The sequence below is a fragment of the Pristiophorus japonicus genome, chromosome 6, assembly GCF_044704955.1.
Source record: "Pristiophorus japonicus isolate sPriJap1 chromosome 6, sPriJap1.hap1, whole genome shotgun sequence".
In the NCBI taxonomy this organism is placed as follows: domain Eukaryota; kingdom Metazoa; phylum Chordata; class Chondrichthyes; family Pristiophoridae; genus Pristiophorus; species Pristiophorus japonicus.
This window is the reverse complement of record NC_091982.1, coordinates 261,218,929-261,246,034: the sequence shown is the minus strand read 5'-3', so window position 1 is coordinate 261,246,034 and position 27,106 is coordinate 261,218,929. Positions and strand designations below refer to the sequence as shown.

The window sequence follows — 27,106 nt, the reverse complement described above, 5'->3', positions numbered from 1 at the left end:
CAGGCGGCCGAAGGCTGCACTGGAGGCGATGTTGGATCTCGTCGTCAATGTCTGCTCTTTGTTGATAGGATGCTCCCGAGATATGGGAAGTGGCCCATGGTGTCCAGAGCCGTGCCGTGAATTTTGATGACTGGGGGGCAACGCTGTGCAGTGAGGACAGGCTGGTGGAGGACCTTTGTCTTACAGATGTTTAGCGCAAGGCTCATGCTTTCGTATGCCTCAGTATATACGTCAACTATGTCCTGGAGTTCAGCCTCTGTATGTGCGCAGACGCAGGCGTTGTCCGTGTACTGTAGCTTGACGACAGAGGTTGGGGTGGTCTTGGACCTGGCCTGGAGACGACACAGGTTGAACAGGTTCCCACTGGTTCTGTAGTTTAGTTCCACTCCAGCGGGGAGCTTGTTGATTGTGAGGTGGTGCATGGCGGCGAGAAAGATTGAGAAGAGAGTTGGGGCGATGATGCAGCCCTGTTTGACCCCGGTCCGGACGTGGATTGGGTCTGTGATGGATCCGTTGGTGAGGATCACGGCCTGCATGTCATCGTGGAGCAGGCGGAGGATGGTGACGAACTTTTGGCGGCATTCGAAACGGAGGACGACGCTCCATAGACCCTCGCTGTTGACAGTGTCAAAGATCTTTGTAAGGTCGAAGAAGACCATGTATAAGGGCTGGCGCTGCTCCCTGCATTTTTTCTGCAGCTGTCGCACTGCAAAGATCATGTCCGTTGTGCCCCGTAGGGGACGAAATCTGCACTGTGACTCTGGGAAGAGCTCCTCGGCCACGGGAAGAAGACGGTTGAGGAGGACTCTAGCGACGACTTTCCCAGTGGTTGATAGCAGGGAGATTCCTCTGTAGTTGCCGCAGTCGGACTTGTCCCCGTTTTTAAAGATGGTCACGATCACTCCATCTCAGATCCCCTGGGCGTGCTCTCCTCCCTCCAGATGAGAGAGATGAGGTCGTATATTCGCGCCAGCAGTGCCTCTCTGCCATACTTCAGTGCCTCAGCAGGGATTCCATCCGCTCCCGTAGCCTTGTTGTTTTTAAGCTGTCTTATGGCTTTTTCTACCTCGTGCAGTGTTGGGGTCTCACTGAGGTGGTGGCGGGTCGCATGCTGCGGGATGGAGTCGAGAACACTCGAGTCAAAGGCAGAATCTCTATTGAGGAGATCTTCGAAGTGCTCCTTCCAGCGTGTCCTGACTGCCTCGGTGTCCTTGATGAGTGTTTCCCCGTTCTTGGCCAGCAGTGGGGTGGGGCCTTGGCCCATAGGTGGCCTTGACTGCGATGAAGAATCCTCACATATCGTGGCTGTCGGCCAGCTGCTGTATCTCCTGTGCTTTCTCCATCCACCACCTGTTCTTTAGGTCCCGGGTTTTTTGTTGGACCTCAGCCTTGAGCCGTCTGTAATGCTGCTTTGCTGCTCCGGAGTTGGGTTGTTGCTTAAGGCTCAGAAATGCTCTGCGCTTCCAATCTATTAGCTCTCGAATCTCCTGATCATTCTCATCAAATCAATCCTGGCATTTCCTGGTTGAGTGACCAAGCGTCTCTTTGGAGCCACTGGTTATGGAGGTCTGGAGGGCAGACCAAGCGCTGTGGGCATTCTGCGTCTCGGGGTTGTTAAGGCACGCCAGGTTAGCTATGAGACGCTGACTGTTTAGGGCTCTCTTAGCTGGGTCCTTAAGTGCTCCGGCCTTGACCTTTTTGGCAGCACTGCTTCTGCTGCCCCCTCCGCTTTGGGAATATGTTGATGTCGATGATGGATCGGATTAGGTGGTGGTCCATCCAGCTGTCGTCGGCTCCTGTCCAGGCATACGAGAGAGAGCGCGTGCACATCCTTGCGATCCCTGGCTCGGACGATGACATAATCATTGTGAACCAGTGTGATTTGCTTTATTGGCAAGACAGGAAAACATTCTAAGGTTGTTTCTTTGTTGTATTGAGTTTGTAGTGGAGATTGCAACAGGTTTGCGTTATTCAGACATGTGATCTCAATACTTTGTCAAATCAGCAAGAGCGCAGGACAACTTTAAATCTTCTGCATTCGCTTCAAGGAGTTTATAAAAAAAAACACATTCAGAATTTCACTTTAAACCCCGTCTTCCAGCAGCACTAAGCAAAGGTACATTTATGCAGCTATAATTTACCCCTGATAATTTAGTATTTAAGCTAAAATACTATTAAGTAACTGGATAGCTTTTTCAAAGAGCTGACACAGGCACAATGGCTGAATGACTCCTTCTGTGCTGTGTTATTCTATGAATTTGAAATGAGCAACAAAAATAATACTGCAAAGTAGGATATTCTCATAATACTAAAGTGAATTGGCAGCTCTGAAATAAAGAGACACATTATGGGCCTGAAACTAATGATGTCCCGCTGCTGCCCATTTCTCGGCGCTATTCATTTTTTACCTCCAGCGCGACTTTGATGGCAATGTAGCGGGCGGCAGCGGGGTGTCGCAGGTGTTGGCGAGCGGTGCAGGCCATCAGGCTCGGCAAAGGTCAGAGGCCGAGTTCTGCACATGCACATGTGTCTGTGAAGCACCGCCCACATTCCCGAATCATTCACTCCACGTGGTGCCGAGAAGCACGACCCGAGGCCCAACACTGCCAACCTGTCTCTACCCCCGCTACGGCATAAGCTCCGCAGGGGGGCCAAGAAACAGCCAGCAGGGGCAGCCAAGGGGAGGTGGAAAGAGAGAGAAGGAGGGAGGGAGAGAGAGAGAAAGAAAGAGGGAGGGAGAGAGAGAGAGAGAAAGTGGCAGAGAAAGCGGGAGGGAGGGGTATAGAGGGAGGGGTATAGAGAGAGAGAGAGAGAGAGAGAGAGAGAGAGAGAGAGAGAGAGAGAGAGAGAGAGAACACGAGAACCTGGCGGGAGAGCGAGAGAGAGAGAGAGAGAAAAAGAGAGCATGGGGGAGAGAGAACAGAGAGAGCGAGCCTGGGGGTGGGGGGGAATGGGAGCGAGCCTGGCCGGGGCGGGGGAGAGAGAGAAAGAGAAAGCGCGAGCCTGGGGGGAGTGAGAGGGAGCGCGAGAGCCTTGTGGGGGGGGGGGTAAAGAGAGAGCGAGCACGAGAGAGAGAGAGAGAGCGCGCACGAGAGAGAGCGCGCACACGAGAGAGAGAGAGCGCGCACACGAGAGAGCGCGCGCACATGAGAGAGCGAGAGCGCGCGCGCACGAGAGAGCGCGCGCACGAGAGAGCGGGAGAGAGAGAGCGTGCGCACGAGAGAGAGCGAGAGAGAGAGAGATCGAGAGAGAGAGAGAGATCGAGAGAGAGATCGAGAGAGAGAGAGAGATCGAGAGAGAGAGAGAGCGAGCGAGCGCGCGCGAGAAAGAGAGAGAGCGCGCACGCGCACGAGACTTTAAATGGAGAAAAATTGCAAAGTGCTGCAGTACAGCTGGACCTGGGGGCACTTGTGCATGAAACACAAAAGGATAGTATGCAGGTACAGCAAGTGATCAGGAAGGCCAATGGAATCTTGGCGTTTATTGCAAAGGGGATGGAGTATAAAAGCAGGGAAGTCTTGCTACAGTTGTACAGGGTATTGGTGAGGCCACACCTGGAATACTGTGTACAGTTTTGGTTTCCACGAAAGGATATACTTGCTTTGGAGGCAGTTCAGAGAAGGTTCACTAGGTTGATTTCGGAAATGAGGGGGTTGACTTATGAGGAAAGGTTGAGTAGGTTGGGCCTCCACTCATTGGAATTCAGAAGAATGAGAGGTGATCTTATCGAAATGCATATTATGAGGGGGCTTGACAAGGTGAATGAAGAGAGGATGTTTCTACTGATGGGGGAGACTAGATCTAGGAGTCATAACCTTAGAATAAGGGGCCGCCCATTTAAAACTGAAATGACGAGGAATTTATTCTGAGGGTTGTCAATCTGTGGAATTCGCTGCCTCAGAGAGCTGTGGAAGCTGGGTCATTGAATAAATGCATGACAGAGATAGACAGTTTCTTAACCGATAAGGGAATAAGGGGTTGTGGGGAGCGGGCAGGGAAGTGGACCCGAGTACATGATAGGATCATCCATGATCGTATTAAATGGCAGAGTTGGCTCTCGGAGCCAAATGGCCTTCTCCTGCTCCTATTTCTTATGTTATCAAGGTCATATATTGATTTTGCTGAGCTAGGACAAGAATTGTTCATTGTGATTCATAGCCATTCGAAGTGGGTCGAGGTGTTTCCAATGGGGAAAATAACAAGTAAAACATTAAACATTTTGCGAAGACTATTTTCTTCATTTGGCCTCCCAGAAGAAATTGTTTCTGAGAATGGACCACAATTTTGTTCAGATGAATGTGCACAATTCACGATAAGAAATGGTGTGAAATATACCGAGGTTCACCGTACCACCCTGCTTCAAATGGTGCAGCAGAGCGCACAGTACAAATTCTAAAATGTGCCCTCATCAAACAGATGTTGGATCCGAATCCAAAGAAACGACAGTGGTCATTGGACCACAAATTGGCTAATTTTCTAATTATGTATCGTAATACTCCTCATAAAACGACTGGTAGAACACCAGCAGAGTTGTTTCTCAAACGACAGCCATGAACCAGATTCTAGATTCTGAAACCAAACTTGGCACAGTCTGTAGAAGAGAAACAATTAAAACAGAAAGAGAATCATGATATAGGTAGAGTAAAAGAGAGAAGTGTGAAATTAAATCAGAAGGTGAGAGTGAAGAACCATCACCATAAATGGTTAAAGTGGTTAGCAGGAAGAGTAGTGAAGATATGTGGTCCTCGCACACATTTGTTCAAGATGTTTGATCATGGACAGGTTAGGTTTATTCACATTGATCATATTTTACTTAGATGTGGAAGGAGTTGATGGTTGGAAGGATTCGATTATTTCTGACTCATCAGAAATTTTTGATACAAGTACCAGTAGCAAATCCTATATCAAATGTACTGGAAACAAATCCAAGAGAAAGTCAGAATTTAAGTCCGAGTCAGGCAAACAGTCTGAAGATGTAGAGTTCAAATGTAAATCAAGGGCATCCCTTGGAGGAAAACTTTCCTCAGGATCAGCCTCGAATGAGTAAGTTCGACACCATGTTTGGAAGGTTGCGTTCGAGAGCGAAGGTATCCTCTTCGAAACAGAAAACAAGTGGTTAAGTTTGATTTGTAAATATGGCAAAATAAGTCCATATGCTTTATGTATAACCATGCAAGTTATGTATGATGATTGTTTATTATAATTACTTCTGCATTAAGGAGGGAGAAGTGTAATATATATAGCTCCACCCAGTGGACTACTGTGGCATTGCAACCATTGCTGTTTACAACAATAAAGAGGGAGTCACCTGACTGGCTTCCTGAAGTTATCAGCCATCTTATAGTCTGTGTGTTTGTGATGTCATACTGAAAACATAACAGGATGAAATACAGAAGTCACGACACTGTCACTATTCACTTTATAGCCAATAAACCTGTTAACAATCCGTACACAATGCCCCATCTATGGTGGGATGGGGGAAGGTCATGCACTTGTGCTGGTGTAAGGAGGGACTTTGGCTGGGAGAGGAATGCACTTGCACTGGGGTAAGGCACTTGGACTGGGGTAAGGCACCGGCTGGGGGAGGCATGCAATTGGACTAGGATAAGGCACTTCGACTGGGGGAGGGATGCACTTGCACTGGGGTAAGGCACTTTGGCTGGGGGAGGGATGTATTTGGACTGGGCTGAAATTGTAAAAAAAAAAAATCGCTTCCAATTCCCTATAAATCCTACTGTAAACTGTTAAGTTCTCAGCAGCCTTTCATCAAATACTCCTGTTTTCAAAATGGCGTCCATCCCATCCGCTTAAGATCGGCTAAGATGAGGTAAGACCTTTTAAGACAGTTTTAAAGCGGGCAGTAAATGGATCTTAGTGATCAAATTTGTGTTTTTGGGGTTTTCTCCGATGGCCGGCAGTAAATATCTGATGAATTTACCGCTGGCGGGATTGTGGACAGCAATTGATTTTTTTTAAATCAAGTTTGCATTTCTGGGTGGTAAGTGGGCGGTAATAAGAAGAATTTCAGGTCCTATAATACTTATTGCAAATGATTACTAGCACTAACTGATGGGGTAGAAGGGAGAGGGAGTGAGAGAGAGTGAAAAACCAGAGCAGTTTTGCTCCCTAGCATAAACATACCATGTAGAAATGAAAGAAACACCAGTACTGTAGTACCCATCAACTATGTAAAAAATTGCACACCTCAACAACGCTAGATATCTGTTTTTATTTGTCTACACTGCAAATACAATCTCCCTGTAATCAACTGCGACAAATTCTTCAGAAATAATTTTTTTTCTGTTATTTGCAAGGATTACACTAGGTGGCAGATGAACGGTCAAGTAAGTATCAAGAACTCAGGCAGAAGTTGGCATGCCAGCAATCCAAAGCACAAAGTATTAGGACACCAACAGAGTGTTCCACTGAGTCTTCTTATTAAACCTGAACATCTCCCACTAACAAGTGACATTATCATGCTAAGCTGCCAGATTGCTTCACCACACCTCCTCCACAAACATACCATCGACTGGGAGCAACAACAACTTGCATTTATATAGCTCCTTAAACAGGATGCCTACCAAGTAACTCTAGGTATGAACGGAAGCATAATATGTTACTCAAGAATACTGATTAAGTAGCCTCGTACTAGCCATTATAATCAACGGTCAGTTATAAGGGACATGGCACTCAGAAGTTTATCAGCCTGCAATGCTACACAGGTATTGTATCTTAAAGCATTAGTACTGCTATGCAACCAGAGATTGCGGTGTTATGGGTGGAACTCACTCAGTGTCTGACTGACACAAATACAATTAATAAGTACAGGTGCAACATCCCAAATCCGGAACTCCAAAAACCGGAATTGTCCATAAACCGGACATTTTGAGCATAGCTGATCGGATTGGGTCCAGAATTATTGTCCGAAAACTGCACATTTTTGAGGCAAAACCCAAAATCCGGCATGGATTTGGTCGAGGATTCCGGATTTCAGACTGTTGATTTTCTTGTCTGAAATCTGGAAACACACAAAAACCAGAACGGATTCGGTCCCAAGGATTCTGGATTTCAGACGTTGTGCCTGTACTGTACTTACAGTGCTATGGCTGAATACTGAGCGAATTTTAACCACAGCACACCAATCCTAGACAAGACTCCTCAGCAGTTGGTTCAGGGCACTTTGTGCAAGTTTATTGTAACTATGACAGCACTTTGGATGTTCAGGCTGGGAGAGGAAATTACACTGAAATTGCCCAGAACATCCTCAACAGACCACGTGTAATCCTTTGGCCGAGCACAGAGCAACTCACAGCCACAGCCTTACAGTTCTAGACATATGCTTCAACAATAGGTTCAGGGTATTTTGTACAAGTTTACTGTCATTACAAACTGTGTTTATGACCATTCCAGCCAGTGTTATAAACACAGTGGGCAATTAAAGTAATTGAATACATCATCATCATCATTATAGGCAGTCCCTCAGAATCGAGGAAGACTTGCTTCCACTCCTGAAGTGAGGTCTTTGGTGGCTGAACAGTCCAATACGAGAGCCACAGACTCTGTCACAGGTGGGACAGATAGTCGTTGAGGGAAAGGGTGGGTGGGACTGGTTTGCCGCATGCTCTTTCCGCTGCCCGCGCTTGATTTCTGCACGCTCTCGCCGTTGAGACTCGAGGTGCTCAGCGCCCTCCTGGATGCACTTCCTCCAATTGGGGCGGTCTTGGGCCAGGGACTCCCAGGTGTCAGTGGGGATGTCGCACTTTGTCAGGGAGGCTTTGAGGATGTCTTTGTAGCGTTTCTGCTGCCCACCTTTGGCTCGTTTGCCGTGAAGGAGCTCAGTAGAGCGAATGCTTTGGGAGTCTCGTGTCTGGCATGCAAACTATGTGGCCTGCCCAGCGGAGCTGATCGAGTGTGGTCAGTGCTTAATACAATGAACGTGCTGAATGTCTACCAATATGTTAAGTACAGTGACACACATGGGAATTTTAAGCAAATGTCCCTCTTCTAAACATTAGTTATATATACAACTGTACAGAGGTCTAACTGTATTTGGTTGGTCCATTGCTGCTGAATATGAAGTAAATGCTTTGAGATTGAGAGCTGTGTTTAACAGATGGTCGAGTTGCTACACTGTGCCTTTTGTGTGAGCAGACAGCTGTCTTAACTGCAGTACAAACCTAAATGCCATTTCCAATTAAACAAAAACAATTTAACCGACTGTGCAAGTTAATATTTATTTTTCCCCGGCTTGCTACTCAGTGTTCTCCACATATGGGCTCGATAGCATTCTGGGCAAAGCTAATTAATCATTTCCATTCCTCAATCCCCTCCTCAAAACAATGTTGCTCAGCTGAAGATCATGTAATATTAAAATCAATACATTCTACCCTGAGGAAAGTTTATTAATTTTGTTACATGTGGCTTTAGAAACTGAGATTGTTCCTGTTGGCGTGGAGCCAGGGAAAGCCTCTGTTAATGAGAATGGAATGGAAGACCCTGAACCACAGCTTTGGAAGGCACTCTAGAGAATTTTAATTGCTTGAAGTATGTAAAGCATGGAATGAGGAAAAGGCTATTTAATCCAACAAGTCCCTACCCTCCCCGACCAGACACAATTTGCCTTCATGTAATCTTTCCACAAAATCTCCTGAGAGATAACCACAGATAAAGCCTTCAAGAAATAAAAGCTATATTAAATTTCTCCACTCCCAAACAATAACTGAGTCAAACTCCAGGCATTCAGTCCATATTTACAGCTCACACAATTCATGTGTGACCACTGCATTCCAAAGATGGTCCCAACAGCACAGGAACCTTCATGTTCAGTATCGTATTTTATGCCCGCCACTATCCTTATAACCGTCAAGCCCATTCTTAAAAACAGGTCATTTATTGCTACAGGTTACTTGGGGAGCATCTGCACACACTGCTCACTCCCTTCTTCAGTTATCTCATCAGCACAAAACATCCAATTTCACTAATGAGGCTTTGTGGCAGAGTTACGACAGGGAAGATGACAGCCAAACTAATTCCAATTCAGAGTTTCCTCACTCCATGCAGTGTGTTGTGTAACTGGAAGCCTACCAAAAAGTGGCTGTAGAGATGTGGACTGGGTCAGAAATTCTTTGCCATATTATCATTGATGCATGCGCTACATTGAGGTAGTACGCTGTGTCAGAGAGTGGTGCCAAGGTGTTTCACCACATGAAGAAAGGGAAATACATTTGTTCAAGTACACACTGCTGTGACGGGGTCTAAATGGGGAATGGTTTATGGAAAGCAGTTTAAGCTGGAGAGGAGAGAAAATGTACACAGCTACAAACCATCAAGGCAAATTGGCAGTAATTCTCAAAAATAATTACTAGGATCAGCTGTATAATGTAAATATCCACAGAGGCTGGCATTTGATTAATGATTAATCCCAGGCACAGCTGGAACAAGCAAGGATAATGAGTCGGGCTAACAGATGGACAGGCAACCAATTGCAAACTTCATATAATTTGTGGTTAGCAAGTTATTTTAAAACGATCTCTTTCTTCCGAGGCTGTTTCTGCCATAGACCACTGAACTCAGAAGCTCAAATAGTTTTTTTTTTTAAATTCATCAAATCTGACCACCTCCACTCCAAAACAAGCTTGGTGTCTCATTAATATAAAAACAGAAAATACTGGAAATCTCAGCGGGTCAGGCAGCATCTGTGGAGAGAAACAGAGTTAATGTTTCGGGTCGATGACCCTTCGTCAGAATTGGCGAATGTTTGAAAAGAACAGGTTCTTAAGGAGCACTGAACGGGGGAGGGGAAGAAAGAACAAAAGGGGAGGGGAAGAAAGAACAAAAGCGAAGGTCTGTGATAGGGTGGAAGACAGTCATCGACCTGAAAACGTTAACTCTGTTTTTCTCTCCACAGATGCTGCCTGACGCGCTGAGGTTTCCAGCATTTTCTGTTTTTATTTCCAATTCCAGCGTCTGCATTGTTTTCTTTTGTATTGGTGTCTCATTCATGGCTTATACATGAGCAGTGGATTTTTCCCTCAAAGAGCAACTCCGTTGCCCTTTCACTTCTCTGGAGAGAATATTACTTAGACATTATTAGGGGGTGATTTTTAAAGCTTTTTCAACAGAATTATTTGAAAAAAGGGGAAAAGATTTCAAAGCAGAAAAGATAAAAGGTATAAAGTAAAGTGAAGTTTCTCAAACAATTTAGGCAAGCTGTTAAGTAACAGCAAAGGCAAGATCACTGCAACAGGTACAACGGATTACAACTTAATAAAAACCCATAAACTATTGGCTAGGTAACTGCAATTACAGGCAGCGACATATCATGGATCATAGACCCAAGTGTCTTTAGAAAGAATTTTCACATTTTCTTGCAGTTTCTGCTGCAATTGGCTGCATCAAATTTCAACTTATGATCTTCCTCAACTCCACAGTCTGCAAGTGCTAAAAACACTATACCTCTGTTCAGTAAACAGCGATCGGGCTTTCTGACTGTATCCAACATCAGGTTTACAACACAAAAGCAAAATACTGCAGATGCTGGAATCTGAAATAAAAACAGGAAATGCTGGAAATCTCGGCAGGTCAGGCAGCATCTGTGGAGAGAAACAGGTGAGTTAACATTTCGGGTCCGTGGAAAAGTTCGAGATGTAACAGATTCTTAAGGGAGTGCTGGGCCCCTGCACTTCCTTAAGGATCTGTTACATCTCAAACTTTTCCAGTTCTGATGAAGGGTCACAGACCCGAAAAGTTAACTCTGTTTCTCTCCACAGATGCTGCCTGACCTGCTGAGATTTCCGTCATTTTCTGTTTTTATCATGTTTACAACGTCCACCCATACCCAAAATGGCATCAGTGAAAATAAGATAATAATATGGAACTTAATGAGGAGGGATCACTTGAAAACAGTGCATGAACTTCTTAGAGACGGTTGTTTTCCCGTGTGGTGATGTTAATACTATACTTGTATGTGGGTGTTTAATGGTGTCAGAAGAAACAGTGATTATGCATTGTTGCCACTTTTTAGACCAGAATCGGTAATTTTGTGTGTCTCCAGTTCGCTTTCTTGGCAACTCAGGATAATACGTGATTACTTATATGATGCTTAAAGGCAGAAAAGTACCATTACCACATGTAGATTAATTTACAATCTACGAAAATAAACAACCAACTTAAAATCCACATGGCTGCACAGCAGTAAAATGTGATTGCAGAGGGATGATTCACTAAACAATTTATAGATATAGAATTAATACTTTGGAAAGGGCACCTCCATCCACAGACAAACTCCAGCCATGTCTGTTAGCAACTAATAGAAAACAAACATTGCCGTCATTGGACATTCTACAGATATGCATCAGGAGACAGCCAGATGTTTGATAAACGCAACTAGCTAATTCCAAGTTCAGTTGTTTTATCATTGTGCTTAAGACTTTCCCAATATGCAGCTGTAGTACACTGACATTTACAAAAATAAAAGCAAAGATACTGATTTGTTCTTTACATGCAGATGAACTGATCCAAAATACTCACCTTCTGGCCTGTACTGCGCTACAATAGTGACTGCTTGCCCGGCATTTTTCAGTGCTGTTGCAGCCTGCTCATGGGTGGCACTCCGCAGGTCAATACCATTCACCTACATCAAAGACAGTCTACATTTTGAAGTGAACACTCAGAAGCTTTCCTGCATTCCTTTAACACTTTCATGTTTCAGGAAAACTTTTTCTTTCAAATATCAATTAAAAAATCTTGCACATATCAATTACATTCAATTGTATAATTAAACTGCTTTTGAAAGGAGAAAAAAAGTTAATCATACATATGATAGAGATTTTTAAGATCCCAAAATATTTTTCTGGCTCAGTTTCCTAGCAGAAGAGCACAAAGGGGTATAGCAGTTTTTTCCTTAAAGGCACCACTCAATCCCACCCTTGAGATCAGAAAATTGACCAGTGTTACCGCTCTCGATTCAGAAATGTGTGACTGTCAAGCAAGGACATGATGTAATAAATTGCGGATTAGAAGAAATAATTCGAGACCAAAAAGTCTCTTCAGACTGGTGTTAGAATTGAAGGATTCATTCCATGGTACAATAGCTAAAGCAACTTGAACAGCGTGAACATAAATAACTGATAATGGGCAGCTCCAAACATCTGAAGGCCAAGAATGGCATGTCTGACTCCAAACTTGAGAGGATAAGAGGAAGGTTTCACCCAAGAGTTGAGACAAGGAACCCAACTTATCAGGTTAAATGGTCCTGCCAATATCCTGCACCAGGCCCACCCCTAAAACAAGAGAATACAAGAAAGACTTAGAAGGCATTTCAGGGCAGACGGTGAAGATAAGAACTGTTCGTACCACCAGTCGTCTGTCCGATCAGGACTAACAACAGCTACTTGTCACGGTCGTATGTCTACTATGTCTATCCTGCTTGTGTGCTGTGTTTGACATATTTGAACTATCGCTCCCTTAATAAAATGCCTTATAACTCCTAAGCCCCTTTGGGTATGTGTATGTAACCTGTGATCCTAATCTTGCAATGATTAGGCTTGGCTGCAATTGAATGACCTGTTGATATTCAGTGTTGAGATTTAAAACATGGGCTAGGTATGGGAGTGTGTCCAGGCTTGCTGATTCGTACTCCAGGAGAGATCTGAAGCCTGCAGAAAAGGAGAAAAATTGGTGGGAAGGGAATATTGTGTACACACAGCTGGTACTGATTTTTTTTGTTTTAATCGGATGCCTCTCAATTGACATTCCGGACCAAATACCAAATAGGTTGCTGATCTGAGGGACTACCTACTTCAACAATTCCATAAGGTATGTCAGTTAAATGTCTCTCTGCAAAAACGAAAGACCTGAAATGTCTGAACTGCACAAGGAAAAGATTAAAGCCATGTGCATCACCGACAAGAGATCTAAGAAATTATTTAAAAACTTAGATTTTGTGGTGGTGGTTGGGGAGAAGGGGGTGTGTTCATTGGTGAAAATATTTCCCTACATATTCCTTCTACTTTAGGTGTTTCAATACTATTCAAGCAAAGCCATTAGCAACATCCACATTTAACAAAGCTTATATGGTTTTTACTTTTTTAGTCTTGAATTTCATGTGTTAAGTTGAAAACAAATTTTAAAAAAATACACAGGATCTAACATTGCTGTCAGTTATAGCCATTGTTTTGCTCATAATCCAGTTTACTTTTGGTCCATAACATTAAATCCTAGTGGGGACCATCTCACTTTATCTATAATGCCTTTGCTTGTAGAAATCTATATTTAAAAACAGAATGAAGGCAGCTACTTAATATTAAATTGACGAGTATTGATTTGGTACAAATATTTCATAGATCCTCAGACACAACGCATGTATAGTACAAACTTTCTAATGGGATTTTCCTGTTTAACACATGAAGACCACAAGATTTCATGCAAGCCTATCTTTATAGGTTTGTTAAAAACATTAATGAGATTTTAATAGATGTACAAGAATGTGAATTCACTGATGGGTTTGGGAAGGATAATGAAGTGGTGTCAAAGGCTCTGGGAAATACACTCAGCAGCATGAGGGGACTGGTAAATCCAAAGACACCAGAGGTTTCAACGAAAAGCTACCACAGCAATCGGAGAATAATAAAATTCAAACTTCCAACAGAAAGACAAATCAAAATATGAGACACTGTACCGAAATAATCCTGTCCCCTTTTCTTAGTTCACCGCTCAGGTCAGCTGGGCCGCCTGCCAAGATGAAGGAAATAAAAATTCCTTCCCCATCTTCACCACCGACAATGTTAAAACCTAGGCCTGTTGATCCACGATGAAGCACCACCTTTCTGGGCTCCCTGCAAAGACAAAAGTAGCTGTCATGGAGGAAGCTTACCAAACACCCCTTGCAATTCATTTAATAGAATGAGTTCACATTATAGCAACATGTGTTCCAAGATCAAGACAAGCCTGCATTGGGAGAAACCTGCTGGATAAGGTTGAACAAAAGGTTAGAGAGATTCTTTAAGCACTGCAGAAATAGACAGAGCACCATAGAATGGCAGAGTTAATTTCAACAAATTGGTTCACTTGGCTTTCTTCCATCCATTCTTTCATCCACCTTGGGGGAAAAAAAAAAACAATAAAAGGGAATATTATTTGAATGGGGAGAAATTACAACATGCTGCGGTGCAGTGGGACCTGGGGGTCCTTGTGCATGAATCCCAAAAAGTTAGTTTGCAGGTGCAGCAGGTAATCAGGAAGGCGAATGGAATGTTGGCCTTCATTGCGAGAGGGATGGAGTACAAAAGCAGGGAGGTCTTGCTGCAACTGTACAGGGTATTGGTGAGGCCGCACCTGGAGTACTGCGTGCAGTTTTGGTCACTTTACTTAAGGAAGGATATACTAGCTTTGGAGGGGGTACAGAGATGATTCACTCGGCTGATTCCGGAGATGAGGGGGTTACCTTATGATGATACATTGAGTAGACTCAGTCTTTACTCGTTGGAGTTCAGAAGGATGAGGGGTGATCTTATAGAAACATTTAAAATAATGAAAGGGATAGACAAGATCGAGGCAGAGAGGTTGTTTCCACTGGTCGGGGAGACTAGAACTAGGGGGCATAGTCTCAAAATACGGGGGAGCCTATTTAAAACCGAGTTGAGAAGGAATTTCTTCTCCCAGAGGGTTGTGAATCTGTGGAATTCTCTGCCCAAGGAAGCAGTTGAGGCTAGCTCATTGAATGTATTCAAGTCACAGATAGATAGATTTTTAACCAATAAGGGAATTAAGGGTTACGGGGAGCGGGCAGGTAAGTGGAGCTGAGTCCACGGCCAGATCAGCCATGATCTTGTTGAATGGCGGAGCAGGCTCGAGGGGCTAGATGGCCGACTCCTGTTCCTAATTCTTATGTTCTTATGTTTATCCATGCTTTTTCTATTTTGGGGAGCAGAATGGAGTGAGGAGAAAAGGCAATTACAACACAAAAACATAAGAAATAGGAGCAGGAGTAGGCCAATTGGCCCTTTGAGCCTGCTCCATCATTCAATAAGATCATGGCTCATCTGGTCTTGGCCTCAACTCCACTTTCCTGCCTGCTCCCCATAACCCTAGACACCCGTGTTGTTCAAAAATCTGTCTATCTCCACCTTAAATATATTCAATGACCCAGCCTTCACAGCTCTCTGGGACAGAGAATTCCAAAGATTTACAACCCTCAGAAGAAATTCCTCCTCGTTTCAGTTTTAAATGGGTGACTCCTTATTCAGTAACTATGCCCCCTAGTTCTAGATTCCCCCACGAGGAGAAACATCCTCTCTGCATCTACCTTGTCAAGCCCCCTCAGAATCTTATATGATTCAATAAGATCACCTCTCATTCTTCTAAACTCCAATGAGTATAGACCCAACCTGCTCAACCTATCATCATAAGACAACCCCTTCATCTCAGGAACCAAGCTAGTGAACCTTCTCTGAACTGTCTCCAATGCAAGTATATTCCTCCTTAAATAAGGAGACCAAAACTGTACATAGTACTCCAGGTGTGGTCTCACCAACACCCTGTACAGTTGTAGCAAGACTTCCCTACTTTTATATTCCACCCCCCTGCAATAAAGGCCAGCATCCATTTGCCTTCCCGATTACTTGCTGTACCTGCGTGCTTACTTCTTGTGTTTCATGTACAAGGACCCCCAGATCCCTCTGTACTGCAGAATTTTGTAGTGTCTCTCCATTAAATAATAATTTTCTTTTTTATTCTTCCTCCCAAAATGGATAACCTCACATTTTATCTGCCAAATTTTTGCCCACTCACTTAACCTACCTACATCCCTTTGCAGATGCTTTGCGTCCTCTTCGCAACTTGCTTTCCCACCTATCTTTGTATTATCAACAGATTTGGCTACATTACCCTCTGTCCCTTCACCCAGCTTATTAATATAGGTTATAAATAATTGAAGCCCCAGCTCTGATCCCTGCAGCACCCTACTAATTAGTTTGCCAACCTGAAAATTATCCATTTATCGTGACTCTGTTTCCTGTTAGAGAATCCTCGATCCATGCTAATATATTACCCCCAACTCCGTTACCTCTTATCTTGTGCAGTAACCTTTTATATGGCACCTTGTTCGAATGCCTTCTGGAAATCCAAATACACCACATCTACTGGTTCCCCTTTATCCACCTGCTCGTCACATTCTCAAAGAACTCTAGCAAATTTGTCAAACATGATTTGCCTTTCATAAAACCATGCTGATTCTGCTTGACTATATTATAATTTTCTAAATGTGGAAAGAAGCTGTTTGATGGATCAACAACTTAGTTATATGGCGCCTTTAAAGCAATAAAATGTCGCAAGGCACTTCACAGGAGTGTCATCAAAAAAACAAAATTTGACACATAGCCATATATGATGATGTTAGGGCAGGTGATCAAAAGTTTGGTAATAGATGTACGTTTTAAGGAGTGTCTTAAAGGAGGAAAGAGAATTGGAGAGGTGGAGCAATTTAGGGAGGGAATTCCAGTGGTTAGGACCTAAGCAGCTGAAGATATGGCTGCCAATGGTTGAGCAATTAAAATTGGGAATGTTCAAGAGGCCAGAATTGGCAGAGTCCAGAGATCTTGGGGTTCATAGGGCTGGAGGAGATCACAGAGATTGGAGGGGGTGAGGCCATGGAGGGATTTGAAAACAAAAATGAGAAATTTATAATTGAGGCATAGCTTATCTTGGAATCAATCTAGGTCAGTGAGCAGAGGGGAGATGGGCGAGCAGGACTTGGTGCGAATTAGGTCACAGGCGGCAGAGTTTTGAATGACTTCAAGGTTATAGAGGATAAAACTAGGGAGGCCGGCCAGGAGTGCATTGGAATAGTCAAGTCTAGAGGTAACAAAGGCATAGTTGAGGGCTCCAGCAGCAGAGGCAAAGGCTCAATGTCGTTATAGGTGTCGCCATGGAGGTGGAAATGGGCGATCTTTAGTGATGGAATGGATAGAAGATCGGAAGCTCAACTCATGATCAAATATGACACCAAGGCTGCAAACTGACTTGGTCAGCCTCAGACAGCTGCCAGGGTGAGGGATCGAATCGGTGGCAAGGGAACAGAGTTTGTGGCGTGAACCGAAGACAATGGCTTCATCTTCCAGATATTTAATTGAAGGACATTTCTGCTCATCCAGTGTTGGATGTCGGTCAAGCAGTCTGACAGCAAAGAGACAGTGGAAGGTTTGAGAGAGGTGGAGGAGAGGTAGGGCTGGATATCATCAGCAAACATGTGAAAACTCACTTACCAGATGACATCAGCGAGGGGCAACATGCAGATGAGAAATAGGAGGGGGCCAAGGATCGATCCTTGGGGAACACAAGAGCTGACTGCGGGAGCGGGAAGAGAAGCCATTGCAGGTGATTCTACGGCTTCATCTGGAAAAATAGAAATGAAACCAGGCGAGTGCAGTCCCATTCAGCTACTATTGAGGGGGTGCAGCGAAGGTTCACCAGACTGATTCCCGGGATGGCGGGACTGACATATCAAGAAAGACTGGATCAACTGGGCTTGTATTCACTGGAGTTCAGAAGAATGAGAGGGGATCTCATAGAAACGTTTAAAATTCTGACGGGTTTAGACAGATTAGATGCAGGAAGAATGTTCCCAATGTTGGGGAAGTCCAGAACCAGGAGTCACAATCTACGGATAAGGGGTAAGCCATTTAGGACCGAGATGAGGAGAAACTTCTTCACCCAGAGAGTGGAGAACCTGTGGAATTCTCTACCACAGAAAGTTGTTGAGGCCAATTCACTAAATAGATTCAAAAAGGAGTTAGATGTAGTCCTTACTACGAGGGGGAATCAAGGGGTATGGCGAGAAAGCAGGAATGGGGTACTGAAGTTCCATGTTCAGCCATGAACTCATTGAATGGCGGTGCAGGCTTGAAGGGCCGAATGGCCTACTCCTGCACCTATTTTCTATGTTTCTATGTTTCTATGACAGTGGAGGCGCATTGGTGCAGAATTTTGTGGTCAACCATGTCAAAGGCTGCAGACAGGTCGAGCAGGGATAGTTTACCTTTGTCACACTCAATTAGGATATCATTTGTGACCTTGGCAAGAGCTGTTTCCATACTGTGGCAGGGGAAGAAACCTGATTGGAGACACTCAAACAAGGAGTTGACAATACGATTTACAATCTATATTAATGACTTGGATGAAGGGACCGAGTGCAATGTAGCCAAATTTGCTGATGATACAAAGATGGGTGGGAAAGCAAATTGTGAGGAGGACACAAAAAATCTGCAAAAGGATATAGATAGGCTAAGTGAGTGGGCAAAAATTTGGCAGATGGAGTATAATGTGGGAAAATGTGATGTTATCCACACTGGCAAAAATAATAGAAAAGCAAATTATAATTTAAATGGAGATAGACTACAGAATGCTGCGGTAGAGGGATCTGGGTGTCCTCGTACATGAAATAAAAAAGGTTAGCATGCAGGTTGGTACAGAAGTAATTAGGAAGGCAAATGGAATATTGGCTTTTATTGCAAGGGGAATGGAGTACAAAAGCAGAGAAGTCCTGCTACAACAGGGTATTGGTGAAGCCACACCTAGAGTACTGCATGCAGTTTAGGTCTCCGTATTTAAGGAAGGATATACTTGCATTGGAGACTGTTCAGAGAAGGTTCACTCGGTTGATTCTGGAGATGAGGCGGTTGACTTATGAGAATAGGTTGAGCCTATACACATTGGAGTTCAGAAGAATGAGAGGTGATCTTATTGAAACATAAGATAATGAGGGGGCTCGACAAGGTGGATGCAGAGAGGATATTTCCACTCATGGGGGAAACTGAAACTAGGGGATATAGTCTTAGAATAAGGGGCCGCCCATTGAAAACTGAGATCAGGAGAAAATTCTTCTCTCAGATGGTTGTAAATCAATGGAATTCTCTGCCCCAGAGAGCTGTGGAGGCTGGGTCACTGAATATATTTAAGGCGGAGATACATATTTTTGAGCGATAAGGGAGTAAAGGGTTATGGGGAGCGGGCAGGATAGTGGAGCTGAGTCCATGATCAGATCAGCCATGATCTTATTGAATGGTGGAGCAGGCTCGAGGGGCCAAATGGCCTACTCCTGCTCCTTATGTTCTTAACACGTTCAAGGACTTCATTTTCCTCTTCTCAAAATGACAATCTTCAATAAACAAAAAGATTTGTGGAAGGGCTTTACAGGCTTCTGCAAAAACGAACTTAGGACCATCTGTTTGTGTCTAGCTCAAAAGAGGGCAACCCCAACAAAATTGATATACAAAAAAAAGCTTACTGGAAAAATACATTTTCATTAATCATGGTTCATTGCTCATCTGTTGTTACCTAACCCCAGCCAGGACAGGAGCAAGGAAAATCTGCCAGGGTTCCTGCTCACAATCCCTGATGCAGAGGCAAAGTCAGAACCGTGATGTTGTCAAATGGCTTGCGGATACGCACGTCAAGATACGCGTTAATTAATTGCTGCTTGGGCAAGGCACCAAAGAGTGCTCTATGTATATGCTGCTAGGCGGAGGAGTAAAATCCTAGCAGTTTTCTGCAATGCCGAAATAATCCGGAGAGGAAACATGAACCAAAAAAATAATTCATGCCTTAACTACACACCTTAGATCTGGACTCTCCCCAGACCTTTGTAGGTTCATTTGTGCGATATACAGTGAATGTCATTTGGCAAGAATGTGTGGAGTGACCATATTGTGCAACATGTTGCTGTAATTTTGGCAAAAGGAGAAAGAAGAAAGCCAATTTAAAAGACTCCACTGTCCAGTCCATGGAATCGTATGCATCTGCATTTCATTAAGTGGGGATGTTCGCTGAAGATTGCAGTGTTCAGTTCCATTCACAATTCCTGAGATAATGAAGCTGTCTGTATCCGCATGCAGCAAGACCTGGACGACATCCAGACTTGGGCTGATAATTGGCAAATAACATTCACACCATACAATGACCATCTCCAACAAGAGAGAGTCCAACTGTCATGTATCCTACATGGCTACTGTTGGTACTATCTCAAAGTGTGCCATCAGAGGGCACTGCAGTGGGAGACTTGTAAGTTACCTGTACAGGTGTGCCTGGCCTAGTATAAAAGGCAGGCCACCAGGTGTGATCCTCACTCTGGAGTTATCAATAAAGGACTAAGGTCACTACAGTTCAAGTACAACACATTGCCTCGTGGAGTCATTATCAGAGCATCTAAGGACATAACACCAATCATTTCCCCTTGACTTTCAATGACATTACCATCACCGAATCTCCCACCATCAACATCCTGGGGGTCAAATTAACTTGGTCATCCATATAAATATAGTGGCTACAAGAGCAGGTCGGAGGCTGGTTATTCTGCAGCAAGTGTCTCACCCCCTGACTCCTCAAAGCTATGCCACCACCTACAAAGCACAAGTCAGGAGTGTGATGGAATCCTCTCAACTTGCCTGGATAAGTGCAGCTCCAACAACATTGAAGCAGCTTACCATCCAGGGCAAAGCAGCCCTCAACAACTCATCAACCACCGGTGCAATGTGGCTGTAGTGCATACCATCTGCAAGATGCACTGCAGCAACTTGCCAAGGTTTCTTCAATAGCACCTCCCAAACCCGGGACCTCTATCACCTCGAAGGACAAGGGCAGCTTGTGCATGGGAACACCACCACCTGCAAGTTCCCCTCCTAGTCACACACAATCCTGACTTGGAAATACATCGCTGTTCCTTCATCGTCGCTGGGTTAAAATCCGGGAATTCCCTACCGAGCAGCACTGCGGGAGTACCTGCACCACACAAAATGCAGTGGTTCAAGAAAGCGGTTCAGTACCACTTTCCCGAGGGCAATTAGCAATGGGCAATAAATGCTGGCTTTGTCAGCGGCAACCAAATCCCGTGAATGAATAAAACAAAAAAAAAAGTGAACAATGACCAATTCCTCACATTCCTACTTCTCATATCTTGGGTCTTTCAATCCTTTATGATCCAGTCTGACAAATTGCACGGAAATCATGGCTTTCTAAAACTCAAACAGAATGTGATTTTGGATAAAAATTGTATTTAGCTTTTAATATTCATGAGTCACTGACTTACTTCACTTTGGTTTAAGGAGAAACAATCCACTTAAACATCCCATGGGTAAAATATAACATCATGTCTCAAAACAAAATTTGATTGAGCATCGCATTTTGTAGGTTAAGATAATACAAGCCTGAAACTTATCTTTTGCAGATATTCATTTTAAAATATCAATTAAGGTAGCCCTTCTTTTGAAATTGAAAATCTTCCAATTAGAATAAGTGGACTGCTGATGCTATAAATTTCTACAGGAATGCAAAAATTTAAAGGAGCTGACGGGTGCCAGTTTTTGCCACGTTGGGTTGGCTCTTGCTGAAACATCCCCATGCCAACCCAAAAAGCTGGCTGATACAAGTGCTTGGAGTCTCTGCGATACATTTGCCCCTGTATAATTTCAGCAAAGCAGCTCAGCTTGAGAGAGGGTATGCAAAATAAGGTTTCCATGACTGACAAAATTTACCAAGCTGTTGGGGACTAAACTTCAGTATTTTTCAATTGTACATAGTCAAAAAAAAAGTTCTTGCAGCACAAAACACTCCCTCTTGCGTTTGTTGCTTAAAGCTGCTGTTAAGGCTCATCAACAACAGAGGGCAGCAAATCTCCACATATATTGATCAAGAGCCGTTTTATAAAAGTTAACGGCAATCCAACTACAGAGCCCTTCAAAGAAAGAAAGATCTTGGATTTCTACAGCACCTTTCACGACCTCAGGCCAATCTAAAGTAGCTTACAGCCAATTAATTATTTTTGAAGTGTAGTCACGGCTATCATGTAGGAAACCCGGCAGCTAATTTGTTCATGGCAAGGTCCCACAAACAGCAATGTGACAATGACCAGATAGTCTGTTTTAGTGATGTTGGTTGAGGGATAAATATTGGCCAGGACACCAGGGAGAACAGGACGTATGCCCAATTACATATCTAACTCGGTTTAATGTTTCATCCGAAAGATAGCATCTCCGTCAGTGCAGCACCTCCTCAGTCCTGCACTGGGAACATTGGCCTAGATTTTGTGCTCAAGTCTCTGGAGTGGGACCTGAATCTGCAACCTTCTGACTCATATGCGAGTGTGTTACCCAGGGCCACAGCTGACAATACAATCTTTCTGCTATCAATCACCAAATGCAGAATCTTAAACCATTTATCGGACAACATAAGTTAAAACCAGACAGAAGATTATAAATTTTAACTAAATTTGTTTCAGGTAATTGCCATATGTCAGGTAAGATTTGGTCAGAAGATGGGTGATGATCGTATTTTGTTTTTCCATTGAAGCAGGAGCCCGCAAGTTACGACACCCAAGGTTTGAGACATTTTTCTTGCTCGCTACACTCTCAATTCAGGTGTGTGCAGGAATAGTTTACAGGAACCACACTGCCCCTCCCATCCGATTAAGAGTGAAACTGTAGTCAGAAGACAACTCTCAACCTGAATGAGATGAGAACTTGACGCGGAATAAAGCAGTGTTGAGATGATGCTAGTTGTAATAATGACTTTGATAATGTGCACTAATCTTCCTGAAAAAGAACACTGACTAATCTATAAAAACACTCTGCTACTTCGACAAGCTGCATCAATTCTTGTTCAAGCTAAATTATATCCTCTCTGCACAATATTTTCATTTAACAGCATTTCAACTCTCACTTACTGAATAATGGATTAAGTCCAGTGACCATATAAATGTATGCATACACTTATTTCAGCTGTGCTAAGTATAGCTTAGCCATCTTTTATTCATATCTAGATATAAAGTGAAAAAATAACTTCAAAATTGGGGCCAATCATTGTATTACTTACCAATTTGCACTCAGCAGTAAATTGCAAACAAAGCTCTCAAACTTTCAGCATTAGGTTGGATTGGTTTGGTTTATTCCCTAGGTATGGGCAGTTAATGTTGAGAAGTCAATCCTCCCTTCAACTGAGAGCAAACTCTTAGTCTCCTCCATTCTTCAAAAAGGTTAGCTTGCATTCTGCAGCTATGCTGATTCAAATCATTCAGACATGACAGATAACACTCCCGGTGCAGTACTGAGGGAGTGCTGCATTGTCGGAGGTGCTAAACTGAGGCCCCCTCTGCTCTCGGAGGTGGGTGTAAAAGATCCTATGGCTTCAGATGTGAAGACATCATAACCCAACAAAAATAACTTGCATTTATATAGCATCTTTAACACAGTAAAGCATCCCAAGGTGCTTCACAGGAGCGTAATGAGACAAAAAAAGACAGCAAGCTAAAGGAGGAGACATTAGAGCTGGTGACTTGGTCAAAGAGTAGGTTTTAAGGAGGGTCATAAAGGAGGAGAGAATTCCAAAGCTTAGGGGCGAGACAGCTGAAGACACTCTGGGTGAAAAATGTTCTCCTCAACTCTAATCCTCCTCCCAATTACTTTCAATCTATGCCCCCTGGTTATTGACCTCTCTGCTAGGGAAATAAGTCCTTCCTATCCACTCTATCTAAGTCCCTCATCATTTTATACACCTCAATCAAGTCTCCCCTCAGCTTCCTCTGTTCCACGAAAACAACCCCAGCCTATCCAATCTTTCCTCACAGCTAAAATTCTCCAGTCCTGGTAACATCCTTGTAAATCTCCTCTGTACCGTCTCTGGTGCAATCACATCTTTACTATAACGTGGTGACCAGAACTGTATGCAGTACTCTAGCTGTGGCCTAACTAGTGTTTTATACAGTTGAAGCATAACCTCCCTGTTCTTGTATTCTATGCCTCGGCTAATAAAATAAAGTATCCTGTATGCCTTCTTAACCACCTTATCCAGTGCCAGGTGTGGCTCAGTGGGTAGCACTCTCGTCTCCGAGTCAGAAGGCTGTTCGTTTGAGTCCCACTCCAGAAACATGAGCACAAAAAAAATCTAGGCTGACACTCCAGTGCAGTGCCGAGGGAGTGTTGCACTGTTGGAGGTGCTGTCTTTTGGATGAGACGTTAAACACCTGCTGTCTCAGGTGGAGAGATCCCATGACACTATTTTGAAGAGGAGCAGGGGAGTTATTCCCGTTGTCCTGGCCAATATTTATTCCTCAATCAACATAACAAAAACAGGTCATTATCACATTGCTGTCTGTGGGAGCTTGCTGTGTGCAAATATTCTGGCGCATTTCCTACTTTACAACAGTGACTACTCTTCAAAAGTACTTCATTAGCTGTAAAACGCTTTGGGATGTCCAGCGGTCGTGAAAGGCACTATATAAATGCAAGTCTTTCTTTTTATCTACCTGTCCTGCTACTTCAGAGATCTGTGGACATGCACTCCAAGATCCCTCTGTTCCTCTACACCTCAGTATCCTACCATTTATTGTGTATTCTCTTGCCTTGTAAATCAGAACCACCCCACAAACCAGCCAAATTCTGATTGTCCCTGACTAGCTTGCCTCCCTTCCACTGTTCCCAAAAACTCAAGATTTGCAATAAGATTTTAAATGGTCAGGCGATTGAGACAGCTTGACCAACATCACGTAGTGGATGAATGGTCTTTATATACACTGCAATATCTAATGTCTAGTACAACTGACTCCAGAGAATCCCATTATCTGATCCAAGTAAGGCAATGTATTTTATCACCTTCGGTATGTACCTTCACTGATCAAGGCAAAACACTTCAATGTGTGACCCTGACACAAGCAGAGACAATTTTCCACACATGACTGTTTCCATTGCTCAGTACTTCTGAATGTAGTCATGTCCAGAAAGAGTGTGCCATCCATCAGCCTAATAGCTTGTTGTAAAAGATCCCATTTTCTTTTTAAAATTGGTGAAGTGCCTTCGGCCCCAACGCCACTAGTCTGGAATTCTCTTCCTAGACTCCTTTGCCTCGTTACCACTCTCCCCACCTTCAAAAGCCTGATGAAAACTGACTTAGTTGAGCGTACTTCTCCTCAAATTCACTTGCTCTTCCTCCTCGGGCCCCTTGAGCCACACTGAAGCCACTCGGAAATGTTTTGCTGCAGGAGAAGCAATATAAAAGTGCAACTTGTTTTAGGCTCCAAAGCTGTATGATCAGTTTTTTTTTTAAAAGTAACAGCTTTTCCACTCATTTTCTCCACTGCCCTTCTGAAGCCATTGGCACCTCACTAATTGTAGTGCCTCTATTACTACCGCAGTGGAGGTCAACTCACTCAGCATAAAAAAGGGAAATATTGCAGATGCTGGAAATGTGAAATAAAAACAGAAAACGCTGTCAATACTCAGCTAGCCAGGCAGCATCTGTGGAGAGAAACAGAGTTTACGTTTCAGGTCGATGCCCTTTCATCAGAACTGGAAAAAGTTGGAGATACAACAGATTTTAGAGGCAGGGAATGGGGGGAGGGGGGAGGAGAGGAAAGAAAAACGGGGAAGGTCTGCGGTAGTGTGGAAGGCAGGGGTGATTGAATGACAAAAAGGGACTTGGCACATAGCTCTAATCGGGACTCTCGTGGCCTGTGTAGCTCAGCTACTACTGAAACACTAGGGGAGCAAATGCATGGTGCAAGTCGATGACAGCATAGCTTGGAACCAGGCTGTCCCATGTACTAAAACTTTTTCTATTAGTTATCAGCTCTCCAAAATGAAGAAACAGCTCAAAGGCTCAGGTCAGAATGAAGAACGTTTGTTTAGATTAGTGAAATAGTTTAGAAATGCTTCTCAAGCATCCATGAAATGGCACAGGATGAGCAAATGCAGAATCAGGGATCTGTGCTATGTGACAAATTCCTTATTTTAGTGTGTTTCAGCCAGAGTCAATTAAAAAAAAAAGTGATCGCAATTTATCAGTAGCGACATTTCTTAACAGCAATTGAGATTGCCGCTGGAAAAATGGCATTAGGCTCCCACTGTCACATTGATGTAGGTGCACTTTGCAAATTAGTCGCAGGAAAAGTGGGCTTTCTGGCAGGGGAATGTCATCCCGTCTGCCCCGCCCTTCAGTAACATCCCAAATTCCAGCCCAACTTGCATTCTTGTTCGGCTCTCCAAGACCGAGGTGCTTCCACACAGGAAAAGACTGTCTATGTGTGTTTGATTCAGGAACAGCGTTTTGGGGAACTCTGAACAGGTTGCCTGCCTGCCTGCATGCTTTCTCAGTAAGGAAATGTTGTTTAGCTTGTGAAAATCTATAGTAGTGTGGGGTGCAAAAAAACAGTAAGAAATCCAACATATTTCCAAAATGAATCTAGTTAAAATATAATTTTTTGAATAAAAGTGAAAGTACGTTTGACTTTAAAGAAATCCGTGTTACTTTCAGCAATTCCTGATTGCAGTTCCTTATTTTGATATGGTTCCATTACATATTTAAATCTGCCATTAAGTATAAGAATGTAAATAATTAATCTCAGTCATGACAAATAAATTGATATCTAGATTATTTAAAGAAGGGCAATCAGGCAGGCACTGAGCAGGTGACACTAACATACTTGGAACCAATCATGCCCTTCCTCAAACCCTGCTGAAAGCACTACAAATATAGGGATTTTATGTAGCAGACATGCATACTGTAGCAGAAGACAATCAGTTTTATTCACAGGCGATGTGTATTTTTCCATCTCAGTGCTTCACAAAGGATATGTCACACTTTGGTGACGTATCCTGCAAAGTGTTTTACCGTGTTTATACATTGCAAGGGCAACCTAAACGCACGCAGCATTTGAAACAAAGTAAATGAGTTGACGGCACAAATCATTACAAATGGGTATGATTTGGTGGCCATTACAGAAACGTGGTTGCAGGGGGGCCAAGACTGGGAATTAAACATACAGGGATATCTGACAATTCGGAAAGATCGACAAGAAGGGAAAGGAGGTAGGGTAGCTCTGTTAATAAAGGATGATATCAGGGCAGTTGTGAGAGACGATATTGGCTCTAATGAACAAAATGTTGAATCATTGTGGGTGGAGATTAGAGATAGTAAGGGGAAAAAGTCACTGGTGGGCGTAGTTCATAGGCCCCCAAATAATAACTTTATGGTGGGGCGGACAATAATCAAGGGAATAATGGAGGCATGTGAAAAAGGAACGGCAGTAATCATGGGGGATTTTAACCTACATATCGATTGGTCAAAT

At 43.6% G+C, this 27,106-nt stretch overlaps 1 protein-coding gene across 7 annotated transcripts in view; it reads right to left on the bottom strand.

The window, feature by feature from the left end:
- LOC139266063 (disks large homolog 1) overlaps positions 1 to 27,106 on the bottom strand; it is a 493,057-nt gene that overhangs the window by 83,621 nt on the left and 382,330 nt on the right. For all 7 annotated transcript variants that reach the window (XM_070883900.1, XM_070883901.1, XM_070883902.1 and 4 more), the window contains 2 exons: positions 13,679 to 13,835; positions 11,530 to 11,632 (listed from right to left, as the gene is read on the bottom strand). In XM_070883900.1, the coding sequence (XP_070740001.1) occupies positions 11,530 to 11,632; positions 13,679 to 13,835 (260 nt within the window). The remainder of the gene's footprint in view (positions 1 to 11,529; positions 11,633 to 13,678; positions 13,836 to 27,106) is intronic.